Consider the following 17,943-nt stretch of genomic DNA (forward strand, 5'->3'; position numbering starts at 1 on the left):
CATAATTTTGATTTATTTATGATAATGTTTGGTTATTTAAAGTTCTTGCATGTCGTTTCTTAATACTGTAATAATGTGAAACTTTCGCAAAAGTTTTAAACTTAATAAAATCAGGTTGTTACAAATGGATGGGATATGTTTTTACTTTAATACTAATATTTGTTTGTTATCATAAATCTTTGGTAATATAAATGTCAGTGCTTTATTCATTGTGATTGACTGAATATTATACAAATTATGTTATAATATTTCTAAACAATGTTATATTATTATACTGTGCATTTTCAGTCAATAGCATATACTTGTGTTAATTGGGGCAGGGGGTTGTAAATGAAGTACAGTGGTTGTTACTGTGCATTTTCAGTCAATAGCATATACTTCTGCTAATTGGGGCAGGGGGGTTGTAAATAAAGTACAGTGGTTGTTACTGTGCATTTTCAGTCAATAGCATATACTTGTGTTAATTGGGGCAGGGGGGTTGTAAATGAAGTACAGTGGTTGTTACTGTGCATTTTCAGTCAACATATACTTGTGTTAATTGGGGCAGGGGGGTTGTAAATGAAGTACAGTGGTTGTTACTGTGCATTTTCAGTCAACATATACTTGTGTTAATTGGGGCAGGGGGTTGTAAATGAAGTACAGTGGTTGTTACTGTGCATTTTCAGTCAATAGCATATACTTGTGTTAATTGGGGCAGGGGGGTTGTAAATGAAGTACAGTGGTTGTTACTGTGCATTTTCAGTTAATAGCATATACTTGTGTTAATTGGGGCAGGGGGGTTGTAAATGAAGTACAGTGGTTGTTACTGTACATTTTCAGTTAATAGCATATACTTGTGTTAATTGGGGCAGGGGGGTTGTAAATGAAGTACAGTGGTTGTTACTGTGCATTTTCAGTTAATAGCATATACTTGTGTTAATTGGGGCAGGGGGGTTGTAAATGAAGTACAGTGGTTGTTACTGTGCATTTTCAGTTAATAGCATATACTTATGTTAATTGGGGCAGGGGGTTGTAAATGAAGTACAGTGGTTGTTACTGTGCATTTTCAGTTAATAGCATATACTTGTGTTAATTGGGGCAGGGGGGTTGTAAATGAAGTACAGTGGTTGTTACTGTGCATTTTCAGTCAATAGCATATACTTGTGTTAATTGGGGCAGGGGGGTTGTAAATGAAGTACAGTGGTTGTTACTGTGCATTTTCAGTTAATAGCATATACTTGTGTTAATTGGGGCAGGGGGGTTGTAAATGAAGTACAGTGGTTGTTACTGTACATTTTCAGTTAATAGCATATACTTGTGTTAATTGGGGCAGGGGGGTTGTAAATGAAGTACAGTGGTTGTTACTGTGCATTTTCAGTTAATAGCATATACTTGTGTTAATTGGGGCAGGGGGTTGTAAATGAAGTACAGTGGTTGTTACTGTGCATTTTCAGTTAATAGCATATACTTGTGTTAATTGGGGCAGGGGGGTTGTAAATGAAGTACAGTGGTTGTTACTGTGCATTTTCAGTTAATAGCATATACTTGTGTTAATTGGGACAGGGGGGTTGTAAATGAAGTACAGTGGTTGTTACTGTGCATTTTCAGTTAATAGCATATACTTGTGTTAATTGGGGCAGGGGGTTGTAAATGAAGTATAGTGGTTGTTACTGTGCATTTTCAGTGAAAAGGGTTTCTCTGGTATTTTGCATGTTTGTACATTCCAGTTTAAAAATAGTACTATAAATAAAATGGAGCACCTTGATTTTCAATATATTTTCAGAATGTAATATATAAATGTATATATGAATATGAAAATAAATACATATTTATCTTTAATTATTAATTAGTCCTTTCTGTAGTATTTTTAATTATAAACAACATCTAATTTTGGGATTTATTTTTTATTTTGTGACTGGGGTGCATTTCGGCTGCAGTTCATTTGAGCTGCCATAATAAAGACACATCTCTCTGGGTAAAAATAGTGAGTAAAGACGATGCTTAGCCACCCTAACCCTTGTACTCAATAAAGATGTAGTAAGTTGTGAATTTAAGAGTTCATAAACAGGTGGCCAAAATAATAAGATCCCGAATTATTTTGAACATCTTTCTGGCAACAAATTCTATAAATGCCCATGGTAAAATTGATTTAAAATTATTAAGTGTTTCTATTAAATACATAGATGATCGACATCTTATAATGTTGTTGATTCTTTTTAAATAATAATGTTAATGATGGAAAAAATGTGCGGATCTATTTCTGTATAAACTGATTTTATAAAAATTCAAGAAATTACTGAACAAAAAAAAACTGAATGAAGAAATATTACCACAACCCAACCGTACAACGTTTTATGATTAAATAATTTTAATGATGGAAAAAACTGAAGAAATAATACCACAACCCAATTTTTATGAAGTTACAAATAATATTAGGTGGAGATTCTATCACGATTTGTAAAGAATCTGAGACCTTTTTTTATTTGTTTTGTAAACAATACACAAGAGCTGCATGGGAGAAACGGTCAGAACTTAAATCTCCCAATATATAGATTGTTTTTCTTTTGTATTGTTGCTTTTATATTTGTAAATATTATACACCTGTGATAAAACAACTATAGGTCTTCAGTACCTGATGTTGAAACACAATGGTTTGTAATGTAACTCTTTACTATATTTTATGTTTATTTTTATATACCTTTTTAAATTATCAATTCAAACCTATGATACTGTAGGACAATTTAATACAGTACCTGTATTACCATGTTGATAATGATTTTTCTTTTATATTTTTGCAAATAGTTTAAGAACCTGTATCCGTCATATAATGTATTTTTTTGATGTATTATGTTAAATTGGATGCACCACTTCTGTGTGTGCCACCGATGCAAAGGTGTCATTTCCTAATAAATTATTATTATTATTTTATTTTTATTAATGAAATGATTTCTGTGCATGTTATATTTGGTTAGTTTTGACTGGATGAAAATTTTACTGTACAGTAGTTTGTGAGAGAAAGACCTTGTAATAGGCCTGTATTATTTACATAAACATGATTGTAAAATACAGAACAATACAGAACTTAAAATCTATTGTAATGATGGATTGTCATTTTTATATTACATATGTTATGAAATATTTTGAAACAAAGAGTATGAATAATTAATCTTTCTACATTTTCCTTAAATAATTTCATTTAGTAGGAAGGCCTACAAAACCGTAAAGATAATATGATTTTGAATAACATAAACGGTAGCAGAATTTAAATAATGAATTCTTATTTTCCTTTCCGATGAATTCTTATTTTCCTTCCGGAAAACGTCACAGCTACAGAAGATACGATTGGGCAATATCAAGCAAGATATTCAATGACGTCATTCTAGAAAGGGGAATTCCCATTTCCAGGGTTCTTTTACTACCAGGAAGCTGATTTGGTAGGTGTGGTGGTAATGAGAACAAACGTAACGAGGAGGAAACAGGACCGCCGCCATCTTGATTCAACTTGTTCTCTTCCAATAAATTCCGGAAGGTTTTCAAGTATGTACAGCAGTACACTTTTAACATTGTAACAGTTAATGTCCCTAACCATGGATTAAAGAATTCTTTAATCCATGCCCTAACCAACAATCAGCCGGCCCAATCAGCCTACTTACTAGCTAGTAGGCCTAGGCCTTTAATAACTATTAGTTTAGGGTCCACTCCAGGCCTAGAGCTCAGCACAGATTTACCTCCAGCCGGTGTACCCGAGTACAGCTTGGCCCTGGAATGTCTTGTCGTTCAACTCGTAGCCCACTCTGACACTAGTAAGTTAGGTAGTAACTGTAGTAGTGTATTTACTTGTATAACGTACACTAATTCCAATTACTCAATTGTTGTGTTTTTATATTCAATCTCCTATAATTTTATTTTACTTGCAATCCATGAATGATTTAATTTTCATTCTGTGACATTTCATTGATAGGGCCATAATATAATGTATGTGTAGGCCTACTGCTATTTATACGAATGTCATTTTGTTTCATGGGATATTGAAGCTAGATGCTGTGTACTGAATGAGGTTTAGTGACTCAGATGTTCCGTAAAACGTAGATTTGATAACATTAGTGTTCACCAATACAATATTGTTCTATATGTATCTGTTATAACGACATCATTCTCGATTGAAATTTGTGGATATCATCATGAATTTTAACACAGCAGTAACATTTGACTTTCGGCTAGAGGGTGACATGTCCACTATTTGCTGCCCTCTCTATATAAGTTGAGCTTTTAATTTTATAATCAAATTTCTGAATAAACAACTTTTTGGAATTCTGACACTATTTATATATTTAAATGTTATATGAATGTATTATTTTATTCACAAATATCTGTTTTTTTATAGTACATAATGATTAGATGTATTTTTGATTTTACAGACTATAGTACCAGATTTGGTAAAAAATGACCATCATGTTATCAGATTTAAAAGATGGTCTCAGCAGACATTATGATGGTGAGAAATACCTTTGGATCAAATGCTGTCTGTTTGATCATCTGGATTTAGGGGACATCACCCAACCAGACCAAACTGCAATTGATCTATTCAATGCATTGGAAGCCAAAGGTATTATCACTCCAACTAATGTGAAACTGCTTCATGATATTGCCGAACTATCACAGTTGAAGGAAGCTGTAGATCTTGTCAGTCAGTATATAAAAGACAATAAGCAAAGTATTGAGGATTATCAACAGTTGTCACTATATAGGAGAACGCTGTTCAAGGCATTGAAGCAAGTTGACCCAGATGCGTTGAAGAAAGTTATTTCTTACTATAAACTAAAAAACTTCAAATTCCAAAATATTTGGGACGTCGTACTTAAATTAGAAATTGATGGACAGTTAGCCAATACACCAGACAAGATAAGAACATTTGCTTGTCGCCTTGGACAACGTGCAAAGAACATATTGCTGCATAGAGGTATGTACAAGAGCCTCTCTGAGTTTCCTTTGAGGGCCTATTCTTGATTTATTTTTTTTGACATGATCAACAGATTATTATTCAACCAATTAATTTTAACATTATAAATTCTGTTTTATTGTGTTTGTATTTTTCCAAAAAAACTAGTAAAGTAAGATTTGCAGTACACCATGTTTCAGTTTTTGTACACAACCATCTTCTGTAGAAGACTTTAATATTAATACAGTAGTATTGTGTTTGTTCAGTTTCAATTACTGTACTAGATTATTTTTGTTTGATTATTTTATTGCAGAAGTAGTTGATATCTTTTACTGAATATGTTTTGTATTTCTGTATTATATTTTAATTATCATATATAATGAATGAAATATATATGAATATAATAATAATTATCATTATATTCATATATAAAGAAAATATTGCTACACTTTCTTAAAAAGGTACAAAAATTCCTGTCATTCTCAATACCAAGTCCAATCTGAGCGTGCTTCATGATTGCGTGGATTCTATTGAGCAAGAGAACAAACTGAGCCAAAGTATACCAGCTTCCTTCAAATGCGTTGGATTGGGAATCAATGATCCAAAGGCATCGCTCTTTTTCCGTCTGTTTACAAGTGAACGAAAAGCTTTAAAAGAATTAATGGACATGCATGCAGAAGATGAACTAATCAATGGGTTAGCTGACATTTTAAAACCCCATAATAGAAAGAAGTTTGTTGAAGACTGGAAGACCTGTATTGACTTCGAGGAATACAAAGCTGCTTTAAAGGAACTAAAGGATAAAGGTAAAAATGCTTTCAATCTGGACAATTTTGTTCAAGATAAAACCAAAAATTAGATATCACAGCAGTTTGCATATATCTACCAATATTATAGATTTATACAATACAGAACATTGTTACATTTGTTAAAACTTCTTTACTGATTCTTAAAGATGTATCGTCCCCCCAAAAAATGAAGATTAATTAAATCAGACTTTGGATATGTTCTTTTGTAGTTTTCTTTCTAATTGTTTCACATAAAATGACAAAATAAATATTTAAATTCAACCAAAAACCCACTGGCTGGTAGCCAATTTCTTTGGAAAATACATTTTTTTTCTTTCCAATTTTTGGTCAAAATGGATAACTATTATGTGACATTAAAATGGCATATTAAAAAAAATTGTTAAGAAATTTTTTTTTCAGGGGGACAATACATCTTTTAATCAATAGTTAAAAGGTTTTGTAATATGAGAATACCAGGTTCAAAATCTCTTTCATAACTGACTGATATGATAATATTTTTAATGTTGTCTTACAGAAGCTCTTTCATCAAACAATGGACAGGAAAGAAGTGATGGTAATCTATATTTTTTAATTAGAAGCATTTACTGTAATATCTTTTTTTGTTTTAGTTTTTTAATATGGAGCCCATTGTAGAACCCATATACAAACATATTAACAGCTTGGTATACTGTACACCAGTTGATAAATATAGCATTTTAACTGAAATATGGTATTGGATAGTGATGACGTATCCACACACTTACAGCCAGGAATTTAGGTTATTTGGAATAAACATAATATAGATGAGACATATACATGTGTCAAATCTGTCACTCCTCCTTCAGTTGCAATATAATGAGCCTGACTTAAAGTATGTCTGTCTTTTCCCCCAATATTTTGGTTATTAAGTTATAACTTTTGATGTATGAATGAATGAATATATTTGGCTTTTTAGATATTTGCTGTTGTTATAGCATCATCTGAATTAATGCAAATTCAAGAAGAGACACTGCATTATTCTAGTGAAAAAATTCATGCCTATTTTTAGTAGATTTCTTAAATTTTGTTTTCATTATTATAATGTTATTTTTCTTTTAAGGTGTCCCATTAATAGTAACTCTTGTGAAGAACCAAAGTTCTTCATCAGCCAATGACAGTGAACGACCACAAGCACTGGAACTTCTTTTTAAACAGAAAGAATGGAGTAAAACAACTGTTGATGTAGTTCATGGAACAATAACAAACCTTGTTTCTTACTTTGAAGAAAAGCATCTACAATTTGAGAAAGTAGAAACTGGAAGTATAGTGTTGCATCTAGTGTCACATGACACAGAAGCATTGGAAGAGCTGTGGAGCATGTATTGTAATACAAATCTGCAGCTACAAACAGATTTAAAACATATATTAGTAAAAGATAATAAGGATGAACAACAATTGAACATTACAATAAATGAAACAAATTACAAAAATGCACTAAAGAAACTAAAAGAATTTGGTAAGTAACAAAAATAGAAGTACTTGAGTCTTAGTTGGGAAAAGAGAATGCACACTACATATCCATCAGTGTAATCTCATAACCCTGAAGAACTACTGTAGTTTTGTTGAATTGTTAAGACCAAAGAGAATGCACACTACATATCCATCAGTGTAATCTCATAACCCTGAAGAACTACTGTAGTTTTGTTGAATTGTTAAGACCAAAGAGAATGCACACTACATATCCATCAGTGTAATCTCATAACCCTGAAGAACTACTATAGCTTTCTTGAATTGTTAAGACCAAAGAGAATGCACACTACATATCCATCAGTGTATTCTCATAACCCTGAAGAACTACTATAGCTTTCTTGAATTGTTAAGACCAAAGAGAATGCATACTACATATCCATCAGTGTAATCTCATAACCCTGAAGAACTACTATAGCTTTGTTGAATTGTTAAGACCAAAGTGTCTGCTCTTCTTCGATTTAAAATTGCTTAAATTTATACACATTTTGTTTTTTTTTTTTTTTTATGAAACAGAGGAATTTGACAAGAAAGCTGAGGAATTGCTGATCAATATTAAAGAAGAACCAACATCACCCAAATCACAAACAGGTAAGTTATTCTTGCAGTTCTGTAAAAATAACATAAATAAGATAATAGTATTTGAATTTGTTTTCAGTTGGACAGTAGTAGTTCCTTGCACAAGATACTTACTTCATGTAAAGTGAAATAACATTTAAAAATTCTTATTAGATTCAGACGATTTATCTGGTACATCAACAGAAGAATCTGAGGAAATGTTGTTCAGTATTAAAAAGGAGCCTACATCGCTCACATCACAAACAGGTAAGTCATTCATACAGTTACGTAAAAACATACTATTACATTCAACAGAATTAATTTATTGCAATAGATTACAGTTGTTCAAAAGAAGTAGGCTACTTGATTGGTCTACAGTCTTTTTGAATTAAAATTTCCATTTTCAATCACCTGTGTAAAGTTATGTATTTCAAACAACAACTCGTAAAGCCTGGCGGAGAGTTACAGTATGTGTTGGTTACGCATCACAACTCTTCCATTTTTACCCCTCTTTACGCCCATAAAAATATATTTTGTTTTTATTAATTTCTTTTGAAAGTTGAAAATTACCAACAACAGTTAAATCAAATGTTTGACAAGTTAAAGCAGTTTACTGTACTAAAGAAAGAGTATCAGCAGAAAGAAACAAAACTTGAAAAAAAACCTCTTTCAAATAAAGGTAAGTTTACAATTTATTAAAATTATAAAAAAATGTTTGCTTATAATTAATTTACAATGTTTGGGAAAGATAAAATTGAGATCATTGAAAGTATGCTATAACAATGTCTTGCGTTTTCTGTTGAAGCAGTCTAGACATTGTAGTGCAAGCATGTTTGTCTTAAACATCACCATTATTTATTTATTTGTTATAAAGTCTGATTGATTGATTTTATTTGATATTCATACATAAAAGTTAAAATATACAATGTATAAAAAGAATACCTGGATAACCCATTAAGTCGACAAAAAAGTAAACTTATTTCCAATGGGGTCCAATCCGTAATGACTGAAAAGTGAGTGGTTGGGCCTAGTACAATTATCGTTAAGTATGGCTTAGTAAAAATGAAAAAACAAGAAAATACATACAAGACAAGAAAACATCAAAAAAACAATATTAAAAATAGCTTAAAGCCCCCTTCCCTACGTTTTTTAGATCTAATTTAAGATCACAAACTATATTTAATGTAAAAATAATACTATATGGTCCTATTGCGATAACTTTTTTCGTCTTTAAACGGTTAAAAATGTGAAAAATAAGTCGATTCTAATAATTATAGCGGCCCGCTATAAATCCCAAAATGCATTGCGCACGGATTGATATGTTTGTTTTTCACCTGTAATTCGCCCACTTTTCGATCGATCGTGAGGCCAAAACAAATGGAAGACTCCTAACTTTTCAGCGAAAATACCGGGTTTTCTCCAATTTGTATCAACGGAGTCTGGCAAAAATAGAAAGACAATTAATGCAGCAACTATACAACGTCAGGCTAGGTATATAGCTAGCGTACGATGTTCGTACGTTACCGATGTTTACCAGCTAGGCCTACAAAACTAAGCCTAGCTAGGCTAGGCCTAAGACCGTCCACGAGAGGTCGATCGCCGCGAGCTACTTAGGTAGTGCATTGTTTCTCACTTTTTATCATAATTTACCATAAAACGTACATTTAAGACAAGGAATGACATGGTTTAATGTTTTTAAAGTGATATATATGTATTATTTTCCAAAAAACGGCCAAAATTGCAGGGAAGGGGTCTTTAATTAAACTGAAATTCCAAGCTGTTCATTATTAAAATATTCTTTAAGTTTTATTTTGAAGGTTGCATTATTTTGTATTGATTTGAGTGAATTGGGGAGCCTGTTCCAGTCACGGATACCTAAGAAATAAAAAGTCGTATCATTAACGCCAGTAGCCTTAGGAGTGACAAAATTAAATGTTGTACCCCTGGTGAAATGGTTGTGATGATCAGAAATTAACAAAAAGTTATCCTTAAAGAAAGAAGGCGTATTAAAGTTATAACGAATTTTGTGAACATAATTTAATCTTAAAAACTTATTTCTGAGGCTGACATTAAGAAACCCAAGATCGGAAAGCTCTTTGGCACCTATGTGAGAAACTCGGACCAACATTTAAAATGAAACGTGCCATCTTGTTTTGGGCAGTTTGTAATTTATGTTTAAGATTCTTATTGACACCGCCGTACCATGCCGAGGCAGAATAGTCAAATGTACATTGTATTAAAGCAGTGCTTAATAGTTTACGACATTTTTTATTCAAGCACGAACTTTGCCTATGTAAAAACTTCAACCTTGACTTAACTTTACTGATAACACTAGTTACAATAATATCACATGATACATATTGGTCTAAATCAATACCCAAATATTTAACTTGCTTAGTACTTTTGATTCTACGGCCCATTAATTCTACAGAAAACTCTTTTACTTTGTTAAGCTTCGCTCTGCTACCAAAGATAATACTTTCGGTTTTGCCAACATGTAAAGATAATTTGTTTTCAGTTAACCAGTCCTGGCACTTAGCTAGGACAGTACTTAAAGATGTATTGTCCCTTGAAACACAAAAAAATGAAGGTCAAAATATTCTAAATTTAAATTGGCCATATCAAAGTAATATTAAAGTTATTCACTTTAAGTCGAAAATTCGAGCCAAAAACAACAATTTTACGTAATTAACAGCTAAATTAATTTGATTACACTTCGTCTGTAAAATTGTCGCGAGCGAAAGTAAACAAAGATTTCAAACCATGAGTATACATTATGCATGATGCTAATTAGGATTGTTTACAACTCGTCACGGTTGAGAAGGTGTTTTCAAACAGATCGCAAAGAAGTTTTATGATTATGCATACAGAGTAGCCAAATAAGCGCGTTGCATTATGAGATATGTTTTGATCGAAAACTTTGACTGGAAGTCAAAGTTATTTTTTTAACCAAAAACGTCTGTATTTCAGTTAAATGATTTTTTTTTCGACTAATTTTTGGTGAAAGTTAATAACTATTATGATACTTCAAAATGACCCACTTTTTTTCGAAATCTTTTTTTTTTTTTTTTTTTTGGAATTTGACAAAGGGACAATACATCTTTAATTTATGAGCGATTTTGGTGGCATCGTGATGAGAATACAGAATCGTAGAATCATCAGCATAAAGCAATAATTGAACATCAGAATCAATACAAGAAGCAATATCATTTAAATAACATAGAAAAAGAATAGGGCCCAAGATGCTACCTTGCGGTACACCATGAGTAACTATAAGAGGTTCAGAGCAGGTACCATTCACACTGACAACTTGTGTGCGGTTAGCGAGATAAGATTGAAACCAGTCAGTACACTTAAAACCCATGCATTTTAGCTTGTTAATTAAAATCACATGATCGACGGTATCGAAAGCTTTTTGTAAGTCAATTAGAACCATTCCAGTAAGAAGGCCTTTGGACTTATTGTTTTTTAAACCGTCGATGAGATTTATGAGGTTGCTTTCAGTTGAATGGGCCTGCCGAAAACCAGATTGATAGGCATAAAGTATATTATTTTTGGAAAGATACCTTTCAACTTGTATAGCTACAGATTTTTCAAGAATCTTAGATACCGTAGGCAGAATACTAATCGGCCGATAATTCTCAACACTTGTTCTAGTATTTTTCTTAAATAGAGGGGTAACTTTAGCAGTTTTAAGATCATGAGGAAAACAATTAGTTTTAAACGAAAGGTTAATGATATGAGCTATCGGTTCAGCCAAGATTATCGCACCGTCACGTAAGAATCTTGAGGGAATATTCTCTAGACCGACGCTTTTGTTTACATTTAGGCTTTCGAGTTGAGTTTTAACAAATTCTATGGTAACAGGCTCTAGCTTAAACATATTTCCTTTTAATTTAACGTAGTATTTATGAAGATCGTTAGTGGACATGGTGAAAAAACCTATGCATTTTGGGAGTTTTTTGACGAGTGTTGACGCAACATTCGTGAAAAACTCATTTAAACGAGAGGCAACGCCTTTTGGACAGAAAGTTTGTTTACCATTGTCATCGAGAACGATTTTAGTGTTTGTTTTACATTTCTTCTCGTATCCGAGCTGTTTGAGGGTTTTCCATAATTTTTTAGGGTTGTCTTTATTTTCATCAATCTTATTGAGAAAATAATTAGATTTAGCTTTTTTGATCAGCCGCTGAGCTTTGTTCCTAGAGGCACAATAATATTTGTATATATCTAGATTAGATTTATCTTTCTTGAATTGTTTTAAAAGTGTGTCTCTTACTTTGATTTCATTGGCAATTTCGGAGGTAAACCAGGGTGCTATGTTTTGTTTAAGTCTAACTTTTTTTATTGGCGCTATTGAGTCGATCACCTTAATGATGATATCTTTAAGAGTTAACCACGCGATATTACATCGACATTATTAGTGACAACAGACCAATCGATATCGTTAAGTGTTTCAAGATAGTTATTTACATTATAGTTTTTTAAAGATCGTAATTTTGCGGAGTTGTGTTCATTTTTATGAACATGAGACTTAGGTATTTTTCTAGTGCAATAAATAAGAAAATGGTCACTAAGGCCAATGTTAATTACTCCAGATTGCTTCACATTATTTTGTACATTAGTAACAATGTGGTCCAAACATGAGCTTTTTTCTTTTCCTATTACTAAAACCATTTCTTATAAGGCAATCATTATATCTTTGCGATACTGGATTAATATTTAAAGTACATATGTTAAAGTCACCAAGAATATAAATTTCACTACTCTCTTTGATTTTTGATACAGTTTCTTCAAAGTTGTTCTGAAATAAAGTTACATTCTGTTTTGGTGGGCGGTAGCATGTACCAATCACAATTTCCTTTGAACGAGGCAGATATATATTTATCCAAATTGCTTCAAAATCGTCGATATCCAGATCATTTCTACGTGTGAAGGCGCGTTCATTTTTTACGTAGATACAAACTCCACCACCAGACCGGTTTCTGTCCTTCCTGAGCGCTGTATATCCATCAATTTTAATCTCGTTATCGGTGATGGATTCGTCCAGCCACGACTCGCTGATGGATATAACAGTAGCTTTGGTCTTCGATGCGATGTGCCTTAGTTCAGACATTTTATTAACTAATGACCGCGCATTAAGGTGAATAAAATGTAGGCCTTTGTTAAACCGTATCCGGATATTCACCCCCTGGACATTTACCCCCCGGAAAAACTACCCCCTTAGGACAACTACCCCTTTAGGACAACTACCCCCCGGACAAATACCCCCCCGGACAACTACCCCCTTAGGACAACAACCCCCTTAGGACAACTACCCCCTGGACAACTACCCCCCGGACAATTACCCCCTAGGAACAATTACCCGGACAATTAACATCCGGGGGGTAACTGTCTAGGGGGTAGGTGTCCTAGAACCTTGTTAAATACGTTGAATTCCTCGCTTAAATGCTCGTAAATGTCTTCTGTACATGTATGTCCATCTTGTTGGGTTTCATTCACATTATTTGTGTCGGCAATAAATTCGTCATGAATATTAATGTCACTGATGCATTCATCATTCGAAAGCTGATTGAAGACTTTCGAGTTCCGTTGCTTATCATATACAATTTTATTTATTCTTCCGCACTTGATATGGTAGTTACATTTACATTCAGTGCATTTCATTGCCCTGTGCGTTTTCGCAATCGGTTTTTTGCAAATTGAACATGGGTTTCTGATTGGTCCTGGGTTCGGAGAAACATCTCCAGCGATAATAATAAGTACCATCAGGAAACTTGGGTTTTTTAAGTTTAAGCGGCAAACTGGATACGGTTTAGAAGATCCGTACAATGTCCATAAGGGAGACATTATATTCAGGTTATCCGTATGTATCTTCGGTTGAATTGCCCAGCTATCATATATGCTGGGGTTTAACGTAGAAAAAATGTCCGAGTTTAACGTTGGGCGGCAGGTAAAGTTAATTCTCACTAGAAGACATAAAATAATAAGAACATTTGTAGTAATCGCTGCCATTATTAAGAGTGATTTAATTACCTTATCAGTGGTTGAATGTCATCCAGGAGCTTAGCAAAGTCAATCAAACAGGTAAACAAGTGTTGATCAGCTGATTAAAAACTTCCCGCCAAACGCAACGAAGGAAATCAAATGTAAACAGGATAAAAACGGAATAAAAATACACCAAAATACATAAAAAAACTGTACATATCCATATAAAACTTCTTTAAAATGTATTTATGATGTCGTTGATACTTAGATCGAGGTGATCAATATTGCACTTAGGCTTAAAAACAGCAAAAAGTCGAGCTAGGCTTAGGATGAAATCACCGCCCAGACCGGGCACCTCTCCTTTGATCGTTGCCTCGGTCCGACTCGCCTTCGTCGTAGTATGGTCTTACAAGGATTAAAACTGGATAAAAACGATTAAAAATTTCAGATAAAATAGTTAAAATACAGGCTGAGCGTAGATCCAGATCTTACTGTTCCATATGTTGTTCAATTATTCTGGATCGGTGTCGATTTAAGTTGAAAAACACTGGCGAAAAACCAGTTCACGAGAGAGAGTAATCGAGACACGTCTTATCTGTACGCTGCATCGTGAGAACAACTTGAACGGTATACATATTTCATTTCATGGCATGTACGATGCCAGTGTTAATACACTGATCATAGCTATAACCATTATGTGCTTATTGTGTCTAGAATACCTATACAGTTGAACACTTACTTACATTTACTAAATCAGTCTTTATTTATGAGTGTACAACTTTTCCACATTCCTATCTAAAGTTTTCTACATGATTTCTCCTCTAAAAAAAATATTAGTGTTATCAAATATTAAAAACCCTGAAGTGATTTTAAAACGACTAACAGAATTGCAAAAATATAAATAAAAATTTCCCATGGCGACAACGATGAATAGAAATAGACCTATGTGGTGCCTATTAAGCATATAATGAACATCCAGTTTGATCTAAAAAAAGGATGCCGACACAAGAAAGTGGACACATGCCATGAAATATGTATACCGCTCAAGTTGTTCTCATTTTTGTCCTACTCGCAACACTATTTTGTCATTAACTGTTTTCAATGTACTGTGTACACAAAAACATCTGACCAAATTATGATCACTTTTTAAATAAATTAATTGTTGTATGTTTATTTGTTGAAATAAAATCTATAACAATTTTACAGAGGAAGTTGTAACCTCAAAGCCATTTAAGAGATCATTAATTCCAGATCCAGGTATGTTGTATATCTTTTAAAAAAGGTTATATGTCACCACAATTTGTTTGTTGAATATTGTGTATTATTATTATTATTATTATTTATTGCCAAAAACCAGTTACAAACATACAAAAACACAGAAACTAAGAGAGTAGGCAGGAACCTAAAAGTGAACCTAATCACTATAACAAGAGTTCAGGTTCCGTACTCCCAGACAAGAGTTCAGGTTCCGTACTCCCAGACAAGAGTTCAGGTTCCGTACTCCCAGACAAGAGTTCAGGTTCTGTACTCCCAGTGTACTCCCAGTGTAAGAGATTTATTATGTGACATTTGTGACATACAGCCTTTAAAAAAAATACAGTATCAGTGTATAATGCTCATTTTAATAGATGAACCTGGACCATCAAAACAATTCAGAAGTTCAAGCTACCTCAAAGGTATGTTTTATTCATTTGCTAAAAGTAAAACATTTATATCATTTTTTAGCGATAATTATATTTAAAACAGGCATGCCGTACTACTGCAATGTTTTAAATAGACCACAAAGAATAGTTGTTCGTCAGTGTGCTTGCAGGTTGTTGAGAATGAAAAGAACTAAGGCTCAAATATTTATTACAACCAGCTTTGGAGTTTTGTACTAATTACAGTAATTAACACATTTCACATTCCATGTTTTGGATGAGACCATTGTAAAATCTATACACATTTTGTATAGCTAGCTGTTAATATTATTATTCTATATTAAACAGAGGAATTTGACAAGGAATCTGAGGAATTGTCAATTAATATCAAAGAAGAACCCAAGTCACCAAAATTGGAAGAAGGTGAGTCACATGCATCTAATGTAAAGTTACTTACAATTAAAAATGTATTGTACTTTAAGATTAAAATTTGTTTTTATTTTTTGGTATAAGGTTCTTACAAAGTTTTTTAAATGTAGTTTCATATTGTACCATTTATAATTTTAGGACTGCTGTTGACTAAATTGATTATCAGCACCAATTCATTAAAAGTATTTGTCCTATATTAGGGTATTCAGACGATTTATCTGGTACTGAGATGTTACCAATCAGTTTTAAAGAGGAACATGGATCACTAGGACTTGTCAAACCAGAAACAGGTGAACTTGTATTGTAAAATTTAAATAATTAGAATGTGATCATTTGCAAATTTAGGTATAAAGGCTTAATTTACATAGACGAGCGGTAACGATAATAAAAATGTTGAATCTATGAACATTTACACAAAGCGCAGAGCGGACGGGTAGTTTCCGCTGAGGATAGATACCAATTCTATGTGGGACAAGCTACATGGTTTTTTTCATTTACCGCTTGTCTGGGTAAATTGGCTTTAATAATAAAAAGAAGACAGAATTAAAATAAGTACATGCGTTTGGAAATTTTCTGAAAACCAAGTAAATGTAAATGGAATGTTTCGGAACAGGAGCTTAAATTACTATAACTGACTCTTCATTGATAGATTGACTAAATTTGTATTTCATATCAATTTAAATTGGGAATCATTTCAGCCTACCTTTACTTAATTGAACAGACAGATATTATTGCAAAATACAAATTGTACATATTATAGACTATAAAACATTCAATTGTTAATAAATAGTACATTCTTTTGTTTTCTTATTTGGTAATAATAAAAGAGAGTGTATAATTTATTTTTTGAGATAAAAACTATAAATATATTTTTACAGATAAATTTGGAACATCAAATCAGAAGAGATCATTAAGTCCAGATCCAGGTATTTTGTTTTTCTTAATATGGTTATTGAAAGTAAATCAATAATAATGAATGAAATATAAATATATACTTAATATTCTCATTCATCCAGGTAGTATTATTAGCGTATTAATTAATTTTAAAAAGGTATCAATCTAATCCATTGGACTTACTTACTTCGGAACTTTCAATTCAGCTATCAATACATTTTCTAGACGCTTTACTGACAGCTCCTCGACCCCATCAGTCAGTGACCAATTTCCATCATCCGGCCTGATGATACGAACTGGATAGGTAATGAAACGTCGCTGTTCTAAACAAGTCCAGTGGATTAGATTGACATCTTTTTAAAATAAAAAAATAATAGTTAATTTGTTCATTAAAAGAAATGGTTTTCTAACTTTTTATTATTGATGAGGAGAAATACAAAAGGTATTGAAATAGATGTTCTACATTTTCTATTCAATAAATAATGTTGCATATTAATTCTGTTAGATGAATGTAGGCCGTCAAAAGACTTCAGGAGATCAGACCACCTTACAGGTATGTTTTAATCATTAATAGTAAATTCTAAAATATAATACTTTATTATAGCAACTATTATTACTGTATCTATATTATAATATATTTATAGCATTTATAGCCTGCTTGATAGTTTTGCTATTTTTTCAAAGATGTAACAAAGTATTATGAAAAACAATTGCATGAAGAAAAAAAGCCTTCTGAAAAAGGGGAATATAAAGATTTACCAAAAGCAATAAAGTATGACATTGGTAAGAAGATAATTGTATTATTTTTTTAAATTTAAAATTCCAGTTTATAAACAAACCATTATTACATTATGCTATTGAAGGTTTATGGCCATAACACAATTCCTAAGTGGGCATTATCATTTCCTCATTCATAATTACATGTAGTGACATGGACTACTTTGATTAGAGTTGCAGCCTAAAAAGGTGAGCGGCATAATTCATAGTCACTTTATTGGCATGAATTTATGGCCATGATCTTTGTATGGTTCTGGTTGTAGAAAAGTCAGTTTCCCCACTTTTGACAGCTAAAATTACATTATTTATACTTGATATTTATTTTTGGCACACTATTAATAATATTATATTTTATGTTTGAAAAAATCCTGGATCCACCCCTGTCTTTTGAGATGAGTAAGGTAGATTCAGACTACTCAAATCAGCATCTATATATAAAATTCTA

The 17,943-nt window shown here is 32.5% G+C and overlaps 1 protein-coding gene across 1 annotated transcript in view; it reads left to right on the forward strand.

Annotated features, from left to right (window-relative positions):
- Positions 1–3,461: 3,461 nt before the first annotated feature.
- LOC144837610 (uncharacterized) overlaps positions 3,462–17,943 on the forward strand; it is a 163,349-nt gene continuing 148,867 nt past the window's right edge. The window contains exons 1-15 of the mRNA XM_078692800.1: positions 3,462–3,516; positions 4,398–4,939; positions 5,380–5,724; positions 6,242–6,280; positions 6,806–7,201; positions 7,729–7,803; positions 7,945–8,037; positions 8,330–8,449; positions 14,965–15,015; positions 15,387–15,434; positions 15,747–15,821; positions 16,028–16,117; positions 16,706–16,753; positions 17,227–17,274; positions 17,406–17,504. Of these exons, the coding sequence (XP_078548926.1) occupies positions 4,423–4,939; positions 5,380–5,724; positions 6,242–6,280; positions 6,806–7,201; positions 7,729–7,803; positions 7,945–8,037; positions 8,330–8,449; positions 14,965–15,015; positions 15,387–15,434; positions 15,747–15,821; positions 16,028–16,117; positions 16,706–16,753; positions 17,227–17,274; positions 17,406–17,504 (2,044 nt within the window). The 5' untranslated portion in view covers positions 3,462–3,516; positions 4,398–4,422. The remainder of the gene's footprint in view (positions 3,517–4,397; positions 4,940–5,379; positions 5,725–6,241; positions 6,281–6,805; positions 7,202–7,728; positions 7,804–7,944; positions 8,038–8,329; positions 8,450–14,964; positions 15,016–15,386; positions 15,435–15,746; positions 15,822–16,027; positions 16,118–16,705; positions 16,754–17,226; positions 17,275–17,405; positions 17,505–17,943) is intronic.

Source organism: Antedon bifida, chromosome 3 (genome assembly GCF_963402885.1).
Source record: "Antedon bifida chromosome 3, ecAntBifi1.1, whole genome shotgun sequence".
NCBI lineage: Eukaryota > Metazoa > Echinodermata > Crinoidea > Comatulida > Antedonidae > Antedon > Antedon bifida.